Source organism: Aspergillus brunneoviolaceus (genome assembly GCF_003184695.1).
Source record: "Aspergillus brunneoviolaceus CBS 621.78 unplaced genomic scaffold BO95scaffold_15, whole genome shotgun sequence".
In the NCBI taxonomy this organism is placed as follows: domain Eukaryota; kingdom Fungi; phylum Ascomycota; class Eurotiomycetes; order Eurotiales; family Aspergillaceae; genus Aspergillus; species Aspergillus brunneoviolaceus.
This window is the reverse complement of record NW_020290745.1, coordinates 465408-478829: the sequence shown is the minus strand read 5'-3', so window position 1 is coordinate 478829 and position 13422 is coordinate 465408. Positions and strand designations below refer to the sequence as shown.

The window sequence follows — 13422 nt, the reverse complement described above, 5'->3', positions numbered from 1 at the left end:
GACAAGAGAAGGATAGTAAAAAAGAGGAAAGAAACGAGAGAAAGGGGAGGGGAGGGAGCGTGGTGGTGGTGAAGAAGGAGATTAGATTGCGAAAGGGGAGGATGATGGGCGATGTTTGGAAAGAAGGAAAGTTAGACTAGGTAGGTTAGAACCTCCCGTGGATGTGCAGTGCAGCACACTGCAGTGCAGTGGGTGGAGTGTTTGCCCCGTACGGAGACAGTACCTACTCCGTACTACGAGTAGATACGAATTGTGGATAGAACGATGGAAACCTTGAATGACGACAAAAGAACCGCTTTGGTTAATAGGACTAGGACTGTACAGCTTAAAAAGCTTCAGTCTGCATACAATCCGCATATTTACCATCCAGAATGGATTATATGTCTCCTCGAGACAGTTGCCCGATTATCAATGAGCAGTTTGGAACAATCCTATGTTGCTCAAAGCTACGCCGTACTCACTCCCCAGAAATCAGGCAGTCAGTCTCAGTACCATACGGTATGATACGCTACATACGGTGCATACAGATAGATCTCATACCACTCCTACCAACTACCAGCAGAGATAACGGGTAATCGTCACGCAGATAACAAGTGGTGTTACTGTACTCGAAGGTATTTACTTATCCTCGGCTATTGTCTACTGTACAGTACATACCCAAGGCTTAAACTGCTATATGGAGAGTGAGTGATATATGTACAGGTGTATTTAAATATCACTTCCTCATTCCCTGGACAGATTTAATCTCTCCACCCCCTTCCCCCCCCCCCCAGGAGAGCTAAAACAGACAGAGACGAACCACAAAGGAGAAGACCTCTGATCCTTCATTAGACCGCAATTGCGCCCACACGTCAACAAGAAAGATATATATATGAGATTTGTTCTATCAGGAACATCGACTCATTCGAGAATATGACGGACCCCATGAAGCCTCTGGATGCTGCGCCGCGTTCTGACCTTGAGAACACCAGCGCGCCGTCGCCTGTGTCTCATCGGCGATTTGCCATTGCGGGAATTCTCACGACGGCATTCGGTCTCGAAGAATTACCATCAGAAGCGGCTGAGGTTGCCTGTCTTTGGTTACTACACCCAAGACTAGCTACCCAAGAACGAATGACTAGTATCGCGACGGCAGTCATCGCCGACTGGAATTCCAAGATCCAGGGCGCTTGCTCCGATTCAAGTCGCCCTGCCAAAGGCCTAATTGCCGTAGCGTTCGACCAAAGAAACCATGGGACAAGGCTGGTTGATCCCTTAGCCAATGAAGCTTGGAAACAAGGAAACCCTCGTCATGCCCAAGACATGTTCTCGATCTTCCGTGAGTGCTGTGTATGCCGATCCAGACGAATCATAGCTCTAATCTCTGTCCTGCAGAGGGCACTGCCCGTGATGTGTCTCTCTTGATCGACTATATCCCATCTTATGTCTTCCCCAGATCAGAACGCAAGATATCTGATAACTTGGTTCTGGGTGTTTCTCTAGGCGGACACGCTGCCTGGAGCTGCATCCTGCACGAGCCCCGCATAAGTGCGGGCGTTGTCATCATTGGTTGCCCTGATTATGTGAATCTCATGGCCGATCGCGCAAGACTGTCCAGGCTGCCGTCCTGGACCGATAGCGAAGCTCCTGGCTCCGATTTCTTAGGCTCTGAGGATTTTCCGGGCTCATTGCTCGATGCCGTTCGAAAATACGACCCCGCGGGCTTGTTCTTGAGCCAAATGGACTCAACGTCGATACCTAGTGCTCTCCGCAGCGAATCCTTGCCGGCTCCCACAGAAAGTGAGAAGGTCTCCCTACGCCCTTTACTCGATCGTTGTTTAGCAGGGAAGAGAATCCTTAACCTATCGGGCGGGATGGATAAATTGGTACCCTACCATCGAGGAAGCGCATTTTTGACTTGGTTTAAACAAGCAATCTCATCCAGTGGGTGGTTTGCTGATGGATTGGTCACCCTGGAAGACATTGTCGATGAGCACGCTGGACACGAGGTAACTCCCCAAATGGTCAACGAAGCGGTCCGGTTCATTCGTGAGACACTCGAGACCAATAGTGCGTGCCTCAGGACGGGTTCCGTTCGAGAGGCTAAGATGTAGACATGCCACAAGATGATCGAATACAACTATTTATATTGCTATTGCATGTAAAAAAACACACTACGTGTCCTACAATCCAATTATGAAGGCGCACATGATAGTCAAGCAACCGAGCAGACTCATGTTACTCGAATACATTCAGCGAGAATGGAAGGCAATTGTCACTGGACTATTCGGCCCGGTGCGGATAACGACAACACATCGGTGAGTGGCGATAGGAATCGACGGCGAGAAGCGATATAGCCCATGGCATCAAGTCGGAACGAGCATTTGCAACAGCAGTCGAGGGATGAGTCCGGGAGAAAAAAAAAATAGTGAAAAAACTCAATTCCCCTTTATGGTATTGTTCGATAAATCTGATCGTGAAGTTGTCTGGCGGCCATTTTAAAGCTAGCCACCAACTAGACACCCTTTATTTTGTAGATACACGGACCAAGGTGCCCGATCCGCGGCTCCCATTTGAAGTTTTCATCACCAGGGGAGATAATTGACCCTCTTTGCCCTGAGCCGTAGCCAGCGCAGCACCTGTCCCAGTCTAATCCTTCAAGCAGAAACGTCAATTTCCACATTTAAGCAACAAGCTCAACAACACCACCAGCCTCCTTGATCTTCTTCTCGGCGTCACGGCTGAAGTAGCGGGCGCGAACGACAATGGGAACCTCGGGGAGACGGCCCTTGCCCAAGACCTTGGAGTAACCGAGGGAAAGGAGGTCGATGACAGGGGCGGTGTCGGTCTTCTGGCCGCTCACATAGGCATCGCGCTGCTCGGCAGGAACGAGGGACCACAGCTGCAATACAAACAAATTAGCGTTTATTCTTGGCCGCCCCGGTCTTCCTTCACAAACGGATGCGGACATGTCTCAATCCACGTTTGCTTCATCGATATCCGACCAATTCGACCACCGTTCACTGAGAAATTTCCGATCCTCCCTCTCAAGCGGATGCAACGTACCTTGTCAAGGTTGATGGTGGGCTTCCAGAACTGCTGCTGGGTCTTGTGGAAGTATCTCATTCCGACCTTACCGAAGTAACCAGGGTGGTACTTGTCAAGGTTGGTACGGTGGTGGTGCTGACCACCGGCCATACCACGACCACCGGGATGCTTACGGTGCTTGCCAATGCGACCGTAACCGGCGGAAACATGACCGCGGCTGGAAAACAGAAATGTCAGTCTGGTGTCCTTCCTTCTTATGTTCGGCACCTCTCCGGAGAGCGCCGGACAAAGCATCTGCCTGTCGCATTCCACCACGAAAACCGCGAGATCACGATCGAGGGCATCGAGGCGAAGGGAAAAAGCTTTTTCGACTCACGCTTTCCTTGTCTTCGAGAAACGGGTAGGCATCTTGTCGACGGTGCTGAGCTCGACAAGACCGGTCTGAGAGTTTGGCGATGGGGGGGATGCGGTCGTGGGTGCTGGGCTCAGATGTTGAAATCAAGGCTTGGGGGGGGGCTAGAATGTGCGCTAATTTGCTTGCCCTAACTTAGGGCCCTGCCCTTCAGATGAGCCTTGGCGCGCCCCCGGAGCGTATCGATCACGTGGCTTTATTGTGGTCGGGCATCGGATCTGCCTGTGCCAGTTGGCGATCTCGGCCAGTAACGTAACTTGGTAGTTGGAAGTAGTTAGTGTTGCTAAAGTCACGGGTAACTACTACGTACTGTAGCCACTCAACTACGTGACTGCTAAGAGAGGCTTATCATTGCTTTGGTCTTCAATTGCTCACATAATCACTAGGCTCTGCTGTTGACACATTGCTTATCATCTCTGAAAAAATCAGACAGGCTCTGAATCGTCCTACCTGCGGGTTGATTGACAGAAGCAGTGGCCATGCTCTGCTTGATCCAGGCCGGAAGCTTTCCTCTGATATTGGTTCGATCATACCGTTTATCCATCAACACGATAGCGGCATAGTCGTTGCGATGCCTGATAGCTCGTCCGATGCACTGGTTCACTGCCCGCATACAAGCGTTTTCGTAGTATTCTCTCCCTGCAGCTTTGGCGGTCGACCGCCGACTGGCTGCGGAACCAACTGCTTGATCAAACGCTTTCTGCTCGACATACTCAATTTTTGCTTGCCAGACGGCACTTTGAATGTTCGGAAACGGCAGTCCGATGATGACTACGCCACGTCCGAGTCGATCGGAAAAATTGATCCCTTCGGACAGCTTCCCACCCACCACGGACAATAGAAGCGCACCGCTACTAGAGTCAATGAGCTCGGCGTACTTCTGAAGCAATTCTTCCGTCGACTCAGCCATTTCTCGTGATTCAGAGAGGACTGGCTTCGTTCTATAGATTAGCTCGTATACGCTCTGGCCCCGCTCGCCTTCTATCGGCTTTTTCCACACGTTCAACACTTGGCCCAGGTAATCGTAACTGGGGAAGAAGGCAACGACGCCATCAGGAATCGCGTTGCAGATGGACGCTATTGTTCGGCCAAGGTCAAGTATCTGAGCGATCGCCCAGAAGCATCAAAGAGGTGCGCCGGTTAGTCGAGACACGTTCTCCCATCAGCTTTTGTACGAATCACTTACCATTGCCTCTACGTTTCGAGACTCATACGTGAACTCGAGATTCATGCCTTGTACTCCACGCCCTAACGTGTGTACAGTCAAGTTCTCCGACGGAATTACATGACCGTAACTGAAGGTATCGATTCGTTCAGAGGGGACATAGGAGAACAGATGATTCATGTAGTCTGCCATCTACAAAATCTGTTAGACGGACAAATCCGAAAGACAATTCACTAGACACTTGCAGCGGGATCTTACCGGTGACATCGTTCCACCAGCCAGTATGACGGCTCTGGCATCTTCAACGAGGTCACGGAATTGGTTTGTCGGATCAAGAAGCATGTATTTCAACTGAACTTCATCCTTGTCTTTCAGATAAAACAATCGCCCCTCAGCGGACGGGTTCATCAATGAGAGCAGGAATCCCTGTATGTGGAAAAGTATAGGTGCCGTGGATCTCCCAGAAGCCCTGGCTCTTGTTGCTTCTTTCGTGAATTCGACGTACCCATCGACTTTTCTGGCGAGCTTACTTTCCTGAAGATATCGGCTTAGTTTGTAAGGGTTAATTTGGTCGACGCCCTTCCCAGACATGAGCTCCGAAGGCAGGACACGTCCTTCAGGCGGCCCATTGCCGGCCAGCACAGAGCGAAGGTGATGTGTAATTGAGCCGAGGAGCCGGATGATCTGAGCAATATAGCTCCTGTTTTGTCCTTTCAAACGGGTCTTAAACTTGCGGGCATAGGCCGTTAGTTGTAAGATAGACAATTCAAATTGGGAAAGTGTCACAGTCGCGGAATGAATGCTAGATATCGCATCCATCAGATTATGTGCTTCATCAATGATGATGATATGGCCCTTGATTGACAACCCAAGTGCTTCCCTGGCTGATCGCTGAAGCAAGAGAGGATATGGAAGAGTGACAATCTGTTCAATTTCAGTCGTGTGTTTAGAACAAAAGGTTCAAAGGAAGACCCACCTCGCTATGCTTGATAACCGATCGAGAAGCATAATAAGGACATATTCCGATCTCCTTTCCGACGTTCCCTAAGTCTTCTATATCTTTCACCGTCGCAAGTGCATGGTCGCGGAACCGAATAGCACGTGTCTCGTCTTCTTTTGCCGGCAGATAGGGGCATTTGTGTTCTGTGGCTACTCCAGGTTGCTGCAATTCGAGACAACGTTCATTGATTGCTGTTGGATTCTCAAGTGAAGATACCCGTGTATTAATGCAAAGATTCTTCCGGGATCCGAGGGAGAGGTGCCTAATGCGTTCTTCCAAGGCCTTACTTCCATAACTGGGTATCATATCTTCTGGGATACTCGATGGCATGGCAATGCGTCGTAATTCACCTGCAAATTGGGATAGCTGAGAGTGTGTCCGAGAACAAAAGAAAATCTTAATCTCATCGTCTTGGTCACTGTCTGCATCGTATTTAGCAGTCGATTGCCCTCTGAACCTTTTCAGCAGTTCAAGTGTGCTGAAAGAGAGCCCACTGTCGGGTTGCAAGCTTTTGACTGAAAGACCTGGTTGACCATCGTCGCTATCATATTCATCCACAAGGAATAGATCTTCGTGCAAGGGCGGCCCCGCGGATGCCTTGCTTAGTTTCTGATGGTCTTCAATTTCATTATTCTGCGGTTAGGACTCGACAGTGAACCTACCTGCTTTTTTCGGGGGAGTTCTGGATTCTCCACCACAATCCTTTGTTTCTCTTCTTTGAGTTTTGTCCTCTCTAACCGCTCCTCGAGCTCCCTCCTTTTCTCGAGCATTGAGCGACTCAACTCACTCTTGGCGAATTCCAACATCCAGTCCGGCTCACTCTCGTCATTGTCTATCGCTAAGGTCAGAGGCAATAGCAATGCATATTGATTTAGATCCATAATCCTCACTAAGTGTGTGATCGATGGTGTCTTGGAAAGCAGAACGCTTGTGGTCGCGCAGCCAAGTCAAGGAGCCACATATCAAACTTAAAGATTTACCCTACGGAATATGCTAGTCATCAGTCATTTGCATGGTTCCTCATCACCTTCAAATCAAGTAAGAAGCAGATTTCGCGTCAAGCCTTTCAGAGTTTTTAGGCTATGGTCCCCTTCAATGGGCCGAGCTACGTAGGGTGACTTGAATTCACTCACAGTGCCTAGCAACACCAAGTTAGCAGGGGTCGCAATGCCTTTGCCTAGTCATGTAGTCCAACCTACCCGTTGGGGACTCGAAGATTGCTACTTTGCCATCCTCGAGACATGTGTAAAGCGCTCTCATGAACTGAATTTGAATATTATAGGGCGAATAAGGGTGGTGGAAGTCCTTGGTCTGCAGCTCCATTATTTCCAGGTGGTTAATGCTGCATTCATAGGCTGATTCCACAGGAGGTATTTCGACAATTCCAAATAGAGAGACGATAATGGGTGAATCCGACAGATTAGACAGTTTACAAGAGAAATAGAGACTTAAAGCGGTCAACTTTGATGCGAGGATGGAGTGTGTAGTCCTTTCTGAGTTACCACGAAGAACATACAAAGAACTTTCCACGGAAGATCGGAGGCCCCACATATACACTAGTCAGAACTAGTCGCGCCCCAAATCTTTTTGGTAGCTCACCTAGAACCTAGAACCTAATAACGCTCGACTCGCACTCTTAAGGCTGAGGAACGTACAGTACTGAATTTCTAGGTACACAATGAGTAGTAGCAAGTAGAAATCTGTTCGATCCTTATACCTTAGTGCTTAATGCTCAACTGCATATCAGGGTGGTTTCTGGTAAAACAGAACAATTTAGTGATTGGTTTTGCAGGTATTGACCTAAGTTGGTTACGTAACTACTAGATCCCGGTAAGTTCACTAGTTACTGTGAACACAGGTCATCTGAACTTTTTTTTGGGCTCATGTGGAACGTTTCCACGGCACATGATGCCAAGCCCTTTATATAATCAGGAATGTTCCACGCGATCTTACATATTACTGTTTTTATTATTAAAATTCAAATTCCTCTTATATTCTTAAATACTCTTACTTAGAAGTAGTTTAAATAGTATGTGTAAAAGTATTAAAAAGGATGATGTGGAATGAAATTTTCTGTTCTCGAGGTAACAGGGTTGCTTGGAAATCACGTGGTTAAACTGCTTATTAAGCAGTTTTCGTTCCACGTGAACCGAAAAAGCAGTACAGCCGATCTGCAACCACCTAGTGGGAGACTTAGTTACGTAGTAGGTAGTCAACTAATCTAACTAACGAACGTTAGTTAGTTGACCAATCAGTCACGTGGTGTTATTGTAAGCTCTGTTATATAATAATGTACACATGTAAGTGGTGAAGTACTAAGAACTACTGAAGTGGTATAGATGTAAACTGCCTTGATCGATCCGATTCATAGAGGCTCAACGGACTGGTTGATTGTTGACATAAAGTTAAGAAGAAGCAGGTGGCGACGGGGGCGAGCCGCCGGGATGGCCACCTCCCCCCAATGAGAAAGGCGCTTTCGACCTCAGTCTCAGTACCCCAGAATCGTCATATGGCAGACGTCGCTGTATTCTTACAGTATCTCCGTAGCTGGGGTATACACATAAAGTATGTTATGTAGTAAGATTATCTCGCTTTTTTAGACCATTTTGGACCTCTTTCTAACAATGTTTGTATAGGCTACCTTTATTTAAATTCTGATTATAATTAAAATCCGACTAGCAAGGTTGTTCTGGATGGAGAATCGGTATAACACGCATTGTTACAATGAGGTTTTACTTTTAAACTTAGATAAGCAGTCAACTACTAACTATAGCTACATAAGTTAGCTAATAAAACTGGAGTACTAGTAATGTTGAAGACTGTATACTCTGTACTTGGGCCATCAAGCAGAACCAAGGCCTTGCCCCATCTGACAGATGAGGTGGTCTGGGCGAAGGAGTCAACATCCGTAGTGTGATCCAAGGAAGAGTACCTTTAGGGGGTGGAAGAGAAAGGGGTAAGTGTCGCCAGTTATACTATTAAATTACTACTATACACTCCGTGACTACTAGGTACGCAGTCGGTGTAAGTGGTACGGAGTAGTACTGAGTACTTAGTATGCTTGCGCGTGCTATTAATAGCCATAATTTCTGAGAATTATGTGGTACTGTACTATACACTAGTATTACTCCGCAGGTAACTTACCTAATTAAGTATACAGAAGGTACGTAGAGTCGTGGACTTGTTCCGCTCCTGGCCAAGTATAAGCGCTATTGACACCGGTCGAATTTCTATTGCCATCGGCATGTATTTAAAAATACAAGTCTTTATGATAAGAATCTTCTTATATTAGGAATTACGTTAGGGATTCTTAGGGTATTTAGGAGCAGAAGATATTGCTGTTAGAGTTCTTTATTAGAAAGTCTTTTTTTTTTCTTTCTATTAGAATTATTAGAGTCTATATCATTATTAGAGTATATTATTCTGGATTAAAGTAAAACTATGCAGAGTATAAAGAGTATATAACAATTACCGTCTACTTTATAAGGTTTAGCTGCGGTAGCTTTACCATTACAGCCGGCCATTATCCTGGCCAAGTTACTTTCGATCAGGATTACATGTGCCTGCCTATTTAGGGCTTCATGCTTGCTCCTACTTGACAAATGGCCAGCATCTTGCACTAGATAGTAGCTTCAGCGACATGTTGGATATGTATGATGATGGGAAGGTGGATTGACCTTAGGTAAAGTATATTGTAACTACTGTACATGTAAGTATGTAGTATAGTATCTCCGTAGTAATCTGATTGTGCATCTGATATTTCGGTCATAAAAAAAAAGACATGGACGATATATATTATGTAAGGGGAGCTTCTCCTACAGTACAGTCCTTGTAATTTTACTACTGTATCTACTGAGTATGTGTAATCTGTATTTCGTACTGTACTGTACCTCTAAGCCAACCGACTACCTATGTATTTAGTCAGATACCAAATTTATTAACATGCCAGATGAAACCCCACTTCTCGAAATTGCCCCTGGCCCCCTGTCAGAAAGACTACTTCACTTGTTTGATGTTCAGCAGATTCGGGCCCTGAAAATCAGTTGGCATGTACTTGGACGTTGGGTATGAATATATTCCGTACAGTGTAGTACATTACTTCTTAAGTATATAGTGTACAGTACTTAACCATAACCACATCAAACAACTACAATACCTTCAATGTAGAAAATCATCCAAGGTGACGGAGCCTTTGCTGGCTTGCTGGCTTTGTAGTTTGTGCAGTACCCCCCTTCTGTCCCCACCTTCTCTCTTGTACTGTTTGTTGCTCAGCAGTAACCTAACCTACTCGGTGGATTATTATCGATGATTGTTCCCTCCCCCCAATGTTTTTTCCCGGCCCCTCGTCGCCCTCCCCTCCCTTAGTCTAAGTAGGTAAAGTAAATTAATTAGTAGTTAGTAAGTCTAGCAGGAGTAGGTAACTAAACTACGCACTGTGTACTAGTCCCAAAGGTGAGCGTACATTGTAATAATCATCGTTACTACTCGGTAACCTCCATTCCGCTTTCTGTTTACGCTCAGCCCGAGTCTTCTTTCTTCCTTTCCTCCCTACTCCCTTAACCACCCCTCTCCCTCCCCCCGCCCCCCACCACCCTTAGCTTTCGACTTATTAACATCTTCTGGATCATCAGACCCGAAGTCTTTGCCACATAGTAAGGGCTTTTAGTCTGAAACCATTTGATTGTCAGGGGCAGAGAAGAAACAATCACAATCAGCCAAACCAAGAAAAGAAAAAGCAATAGTTCCAAGACCGGAGAAACACACTGGCCGCGATGAATAGGCCACCACCCCAAGGTCGTGGCCAGCCACGGCTGGGTGCGACATGGTATCCAGGGGGTCAGGACGATTTCTACATGCCAGAAGTCATCTCTCCATCTCCTCAAAGGTACGAACTGCCCGCGACTCTTTGAACAAACAGTTGATCATCCCTTCCTAGTGTCCCTTTCATTTGGTTGTGTTGCTAATCGATCCTATCATATCCTTGTTCTAGTAGAGTCATGCCCGAGGTACCGGAGAATATGCAAGACAACATAGCTCATCTTGAGCACGAAGCTCGACACCCCCACCACAACCAGCACGCTCCAGTGCAGTATGACCGCTCTCGCTTCCCCGAGCGCACTTCGTCCGCCTTCTCACAAGACCAGCCTTACCCATCAGCCTACGAACCTGCCTCCCAGTACGAGCAGCAGGATACGGCTCACGATGCCATGGATACTCCCAACTTCTCTCCCTTTCCTGTTCTGCGAAATCCCCCGCCAAACGTCCCTCCAACCGATGAGCAGCGGGAAGCCAACCTGGAAAGAGCACGTATGGCGGTGCTCTCCTCTAATGATCCGGAGATGCAGCTGGCCTGGGCTCAAGACGCGCTCGCTTTCGTCGAGGTTGCCATGCAGAACGAGGCACGTCTGTCTTTGATCCAGCCTCCGCGACCACAAACCCCCCCGGTAGAGCGCCAACTTAAACTCGACGCAATGAACATTGTGAACTTCCTCGCAGAACAACATCATCCCAAGGCTGAGTTTATCAAGGGCATGTGGCTCGAGTTCGGGAAATTTGGATATCGCGTCGATAAGAAGGAAGCTTTCCGATCCTACTCGAGAGCCGCGGACAAAGGATATGCCAGAGCCGAGTACCGGATTGGCATGCAGTTTGAAAGCTCTGGAGAGCCCGAGAAAGCCATCAGGCATTATGAGAAGGGTGTTGCTCTTACAGACTCTGCTTCCTTCTACGTATGTCTCCCCGCGTTATCAGACCAGCTCGTACCCCGCGCTAATGATATATACAACGGTAGCGCTTGGGAATGATGATCCTACTAGGCCAGCATGGTCAGCGTCAGGACTATCAGATGGGGCTTGAATACATTAGCCTTGCAGCGCAGTCCTGCGATGAGAATGCCCCCCAGGGAGCCTATGTTCGTCCGGATTCACCCATCAATTCTGCGGCTGGGAAGCTAACCTCTTCATGCCCAGGTCTATGGCATGCTGCTAGCGCGAGAGTTACCGCAGGTCAATGTTCCGGAGAGCTACCTTCCTCTTGATCTCAATGCCTCCCGTGTCAACATTGAAAAGGCTGCCTATCACGGCTTCGCAAAGGCACAGGTCAAGATGGGTGCGGCCTATGAGCTGTGCCAACTCGGCTGCGACTTCAACCCCGCCTTGTCTCTGCATTACAACGCATTGGCTGCACGACAAGGGGAACCGGAAGCAGAGATGGCAATTAGCAAATGGTTCCTTTGTGGTCACGAAGGCGTCTTCGACAAGAATGACGAGTTGGCATTCACCTACGCTCAACGTGCCGCTCAAAGCGGATTCCCTACTGCCGAATTTGCCTTGGGATACTTCTACGAGGTCGGAATCTTTGTTCCCGTGGACATCAAAGAAGCTAGAAGCTGGTATGCCAAAGCAGCCGCCAACGGAAACAAAGATGCGACAGGCCGCATCGATAGCATTTCTCGCTCCAAGACTTTGTCCAGAAAGGATCACGAGCAAGTAGCAATCGCTCGGATCAAGTCGCGTTATGGATCTGGTCAACGAGGGGGTCCGATGAAACCTACCCCTGAGAACATCGAAATGCCTGATCCGTCCCGAATGACTCTCTCAGACAATCCATTGGCCGCTGCTCCCTATCCCGACAGGCCTTCGTCCCGGGCCCGACCTGTATATCCACCCGGATATGGCATGCCTGACCCACGTCCTAGTTCCGCGTTTGGGATCAATCCCAACATCCGCAATACCGCTCCCACTTACAACCGCGCGGCGTCTTATGGACCAGGCCCTATGGGCTACCGGACCCCAGGGCCCAGTACCCCCTCCACTGCCAGTCCCACAAGCCCAGCACCTACAACTCCTAAGCTTGATATTGGCTACTCGGCACCGCTCGAAAAGTCCAACGCGGACGCTTGGAGACGCCCTCAGCGGCTTGACAACATGCCTCCTGACCGCAGACCTGTAAGAGGCCCTGCCTCTCCTCATACGCAAGTTGGTCCGGTGAGCTCCCCTCGACCAGCTGCTTCGCCTTCAACCACGTCATTCCCCCCACGGACGGAGTCTATGCCGTCTTCGAATGCTCAATCCATGTCTAAGCCTCCGCCATCTTCATCCACACCCAAACCTTCCTCAGCCGCGTCCACCCCTAAGCCCGCCCCACCGACGACAAGCGCTGCCGGCCAGAAACCTCCAGCAACAACGCCAGCCAAGTCGCAATCTGGTCTTCCGGGTAAAGGCCCCAAGACGTTTGAGGAAATGGGGGTTCCAGCTGTACAGAAAGACAGTGATTGCGTATGTTCCTACTTTGTTGCAGCCGCATACTCGTCATGATAGCAGCTAACATTGTCTAGATTGTCATGTGATACCCCGACGCCATCTATCCCGTGATATTTATTCGCTTGTGCTGTATCTGGGAAGTCTTATGAAGCGCGATGCCATCTCTCCTTGCCTCGAGCCATGTGGTCAGGGTCGAGTAGCTTGAAATTGAGGGTCATGAAGAGGCAGCTTACGACTTAAGTTTGAAACCTAGACATTCAATGTTTCTTTGGGATGGTTATGTTTCTTGCACTTCATAGGTTTTTCTCAGGGGTGTCAAGAACACCGCAGTAAAATGAACTATTTTCCTACCGGGCATAATTATGTATGAGAAGAGTGTGGCAATCTCCTTCCTGCTCTGAAGTGGCTATTTCTTGCTCTGAAGTGGCTATTCTGTTGCCCTCTACAATGTTCCGAGCTTCTTGTGTCTCCCTTCACTTCCCCTGGAGAAGGAAGGCAATCGTTTATGGTGGGTGCTGAATGCCAGTCATCTTCGCTCTAAAAACACGTGACACGT

The 13422-nt window shown here is 48.3% G+C and overlaps 3 protein-coding genes across 3 annotated transcripts; 2 read left to right on the top strand and 1 right to left on the bottom strand.

Annotated features, from left to right (window-relative positions):
- Positions 1-561: 561 nt before the first annotated feature.
- Positions 562-2147, top strand: BO95DRAFT_57653 (uncharacterized protein). Its single transcript, XM_025592067.1, has 3 exons — positions 562-614; positions 832-1318; positions 1375-2147. Exons 2-3 carry the CDS (start codon positions 913-915, stop codon positions 2091-2093), a joined length of 1125 nt encoding a protein of 374 aa, XP_025444923.1. The 5' UTR covers positions 562-614; positions 832-912; the 3' UTR covers positions 2094-2147.
- Positions 2148-2662: 515 nt separating this feature from the next.
- chl1 (DNA helicase) lies at positions 2663-6927 on the bottom strand (the record flags this gene model as incomplete). The annotated part of the gene is made up of 8 exons (XM_025588065.1): positions 2663-2881; positions 3046-3294; positions 3840-4541; positions 4626-4796; positions 4863-5488; positions 5577-6201; positions 6267-6442; positions 6804-6927. 8 exons carry the CDS (start codon positions 6925-6927, stop codon positions 2663-2665), a joined length of 2892 nt encoding a protein of 963 aa, XP_025444922.1.
- Positions 6928-10169: 3242 nt separating this feature from the next.
- BO95DRAFT_440442 (putative chitin synthase activator (Chs3)) lies at positions 10170-13273 on the top strand. Its single transcript, XM_025585969.1, has 5 exons — positions 10170-10489; positions 10595-11333; positions 11396-11515; positions 11574-12881; positions 12941-13273. The coding sequence occupies exons 2-5, from the start codon at positions 10602-10604 to the stop codon at positions 12950-12952; spliced, it is 2172 nt and encodes a 723-aa protein (XP_025444921.1). The 5' UTR covers positions 10170-10489; positions 10595-10601; the 3' UTR covers positions 12953-13273.
- Positions 13274-13422: the final 149 nt, after the last annotated feature.

Coding starts and splice junctions, on each gene's coding strand:
- BO95DRAFT_57653 (XM_025592067.1), top strand. CDS start 913: ATGACGGACCCCATGAAGCCTCTGGATGCTGCGCCGCGTTCTGACCTT. Junction 1,319..1,374: donor AGACATGTTCTCGATCTTCC/GTGAGTGCTGTG, acceptor TCTGTCCTGCAG/AGGGCACTGCCCGTGATGTG.
- BO95DRAFT_440442 (XM_025585969.1), top strand. CDS start 10,602: ATGCCCGAGGTACCGGAGAATATGCAAGACAACATAGCTCATCTTGAG. Junction 11,334..11,395: donor CAGACTCTGCTTCCTTCTAC/GTATGTCTCCCC, acceptor ATACAACGGTAG/CGCTTGGGAATGATGATCCT. Junction 11,516..11,573: donor ATGCCCCCCAGGGAGCCTAT/GTTCGTCCGGAT, acceptor CTTCATGCCCAG/GTCTATGGCATGCTGCTAGC.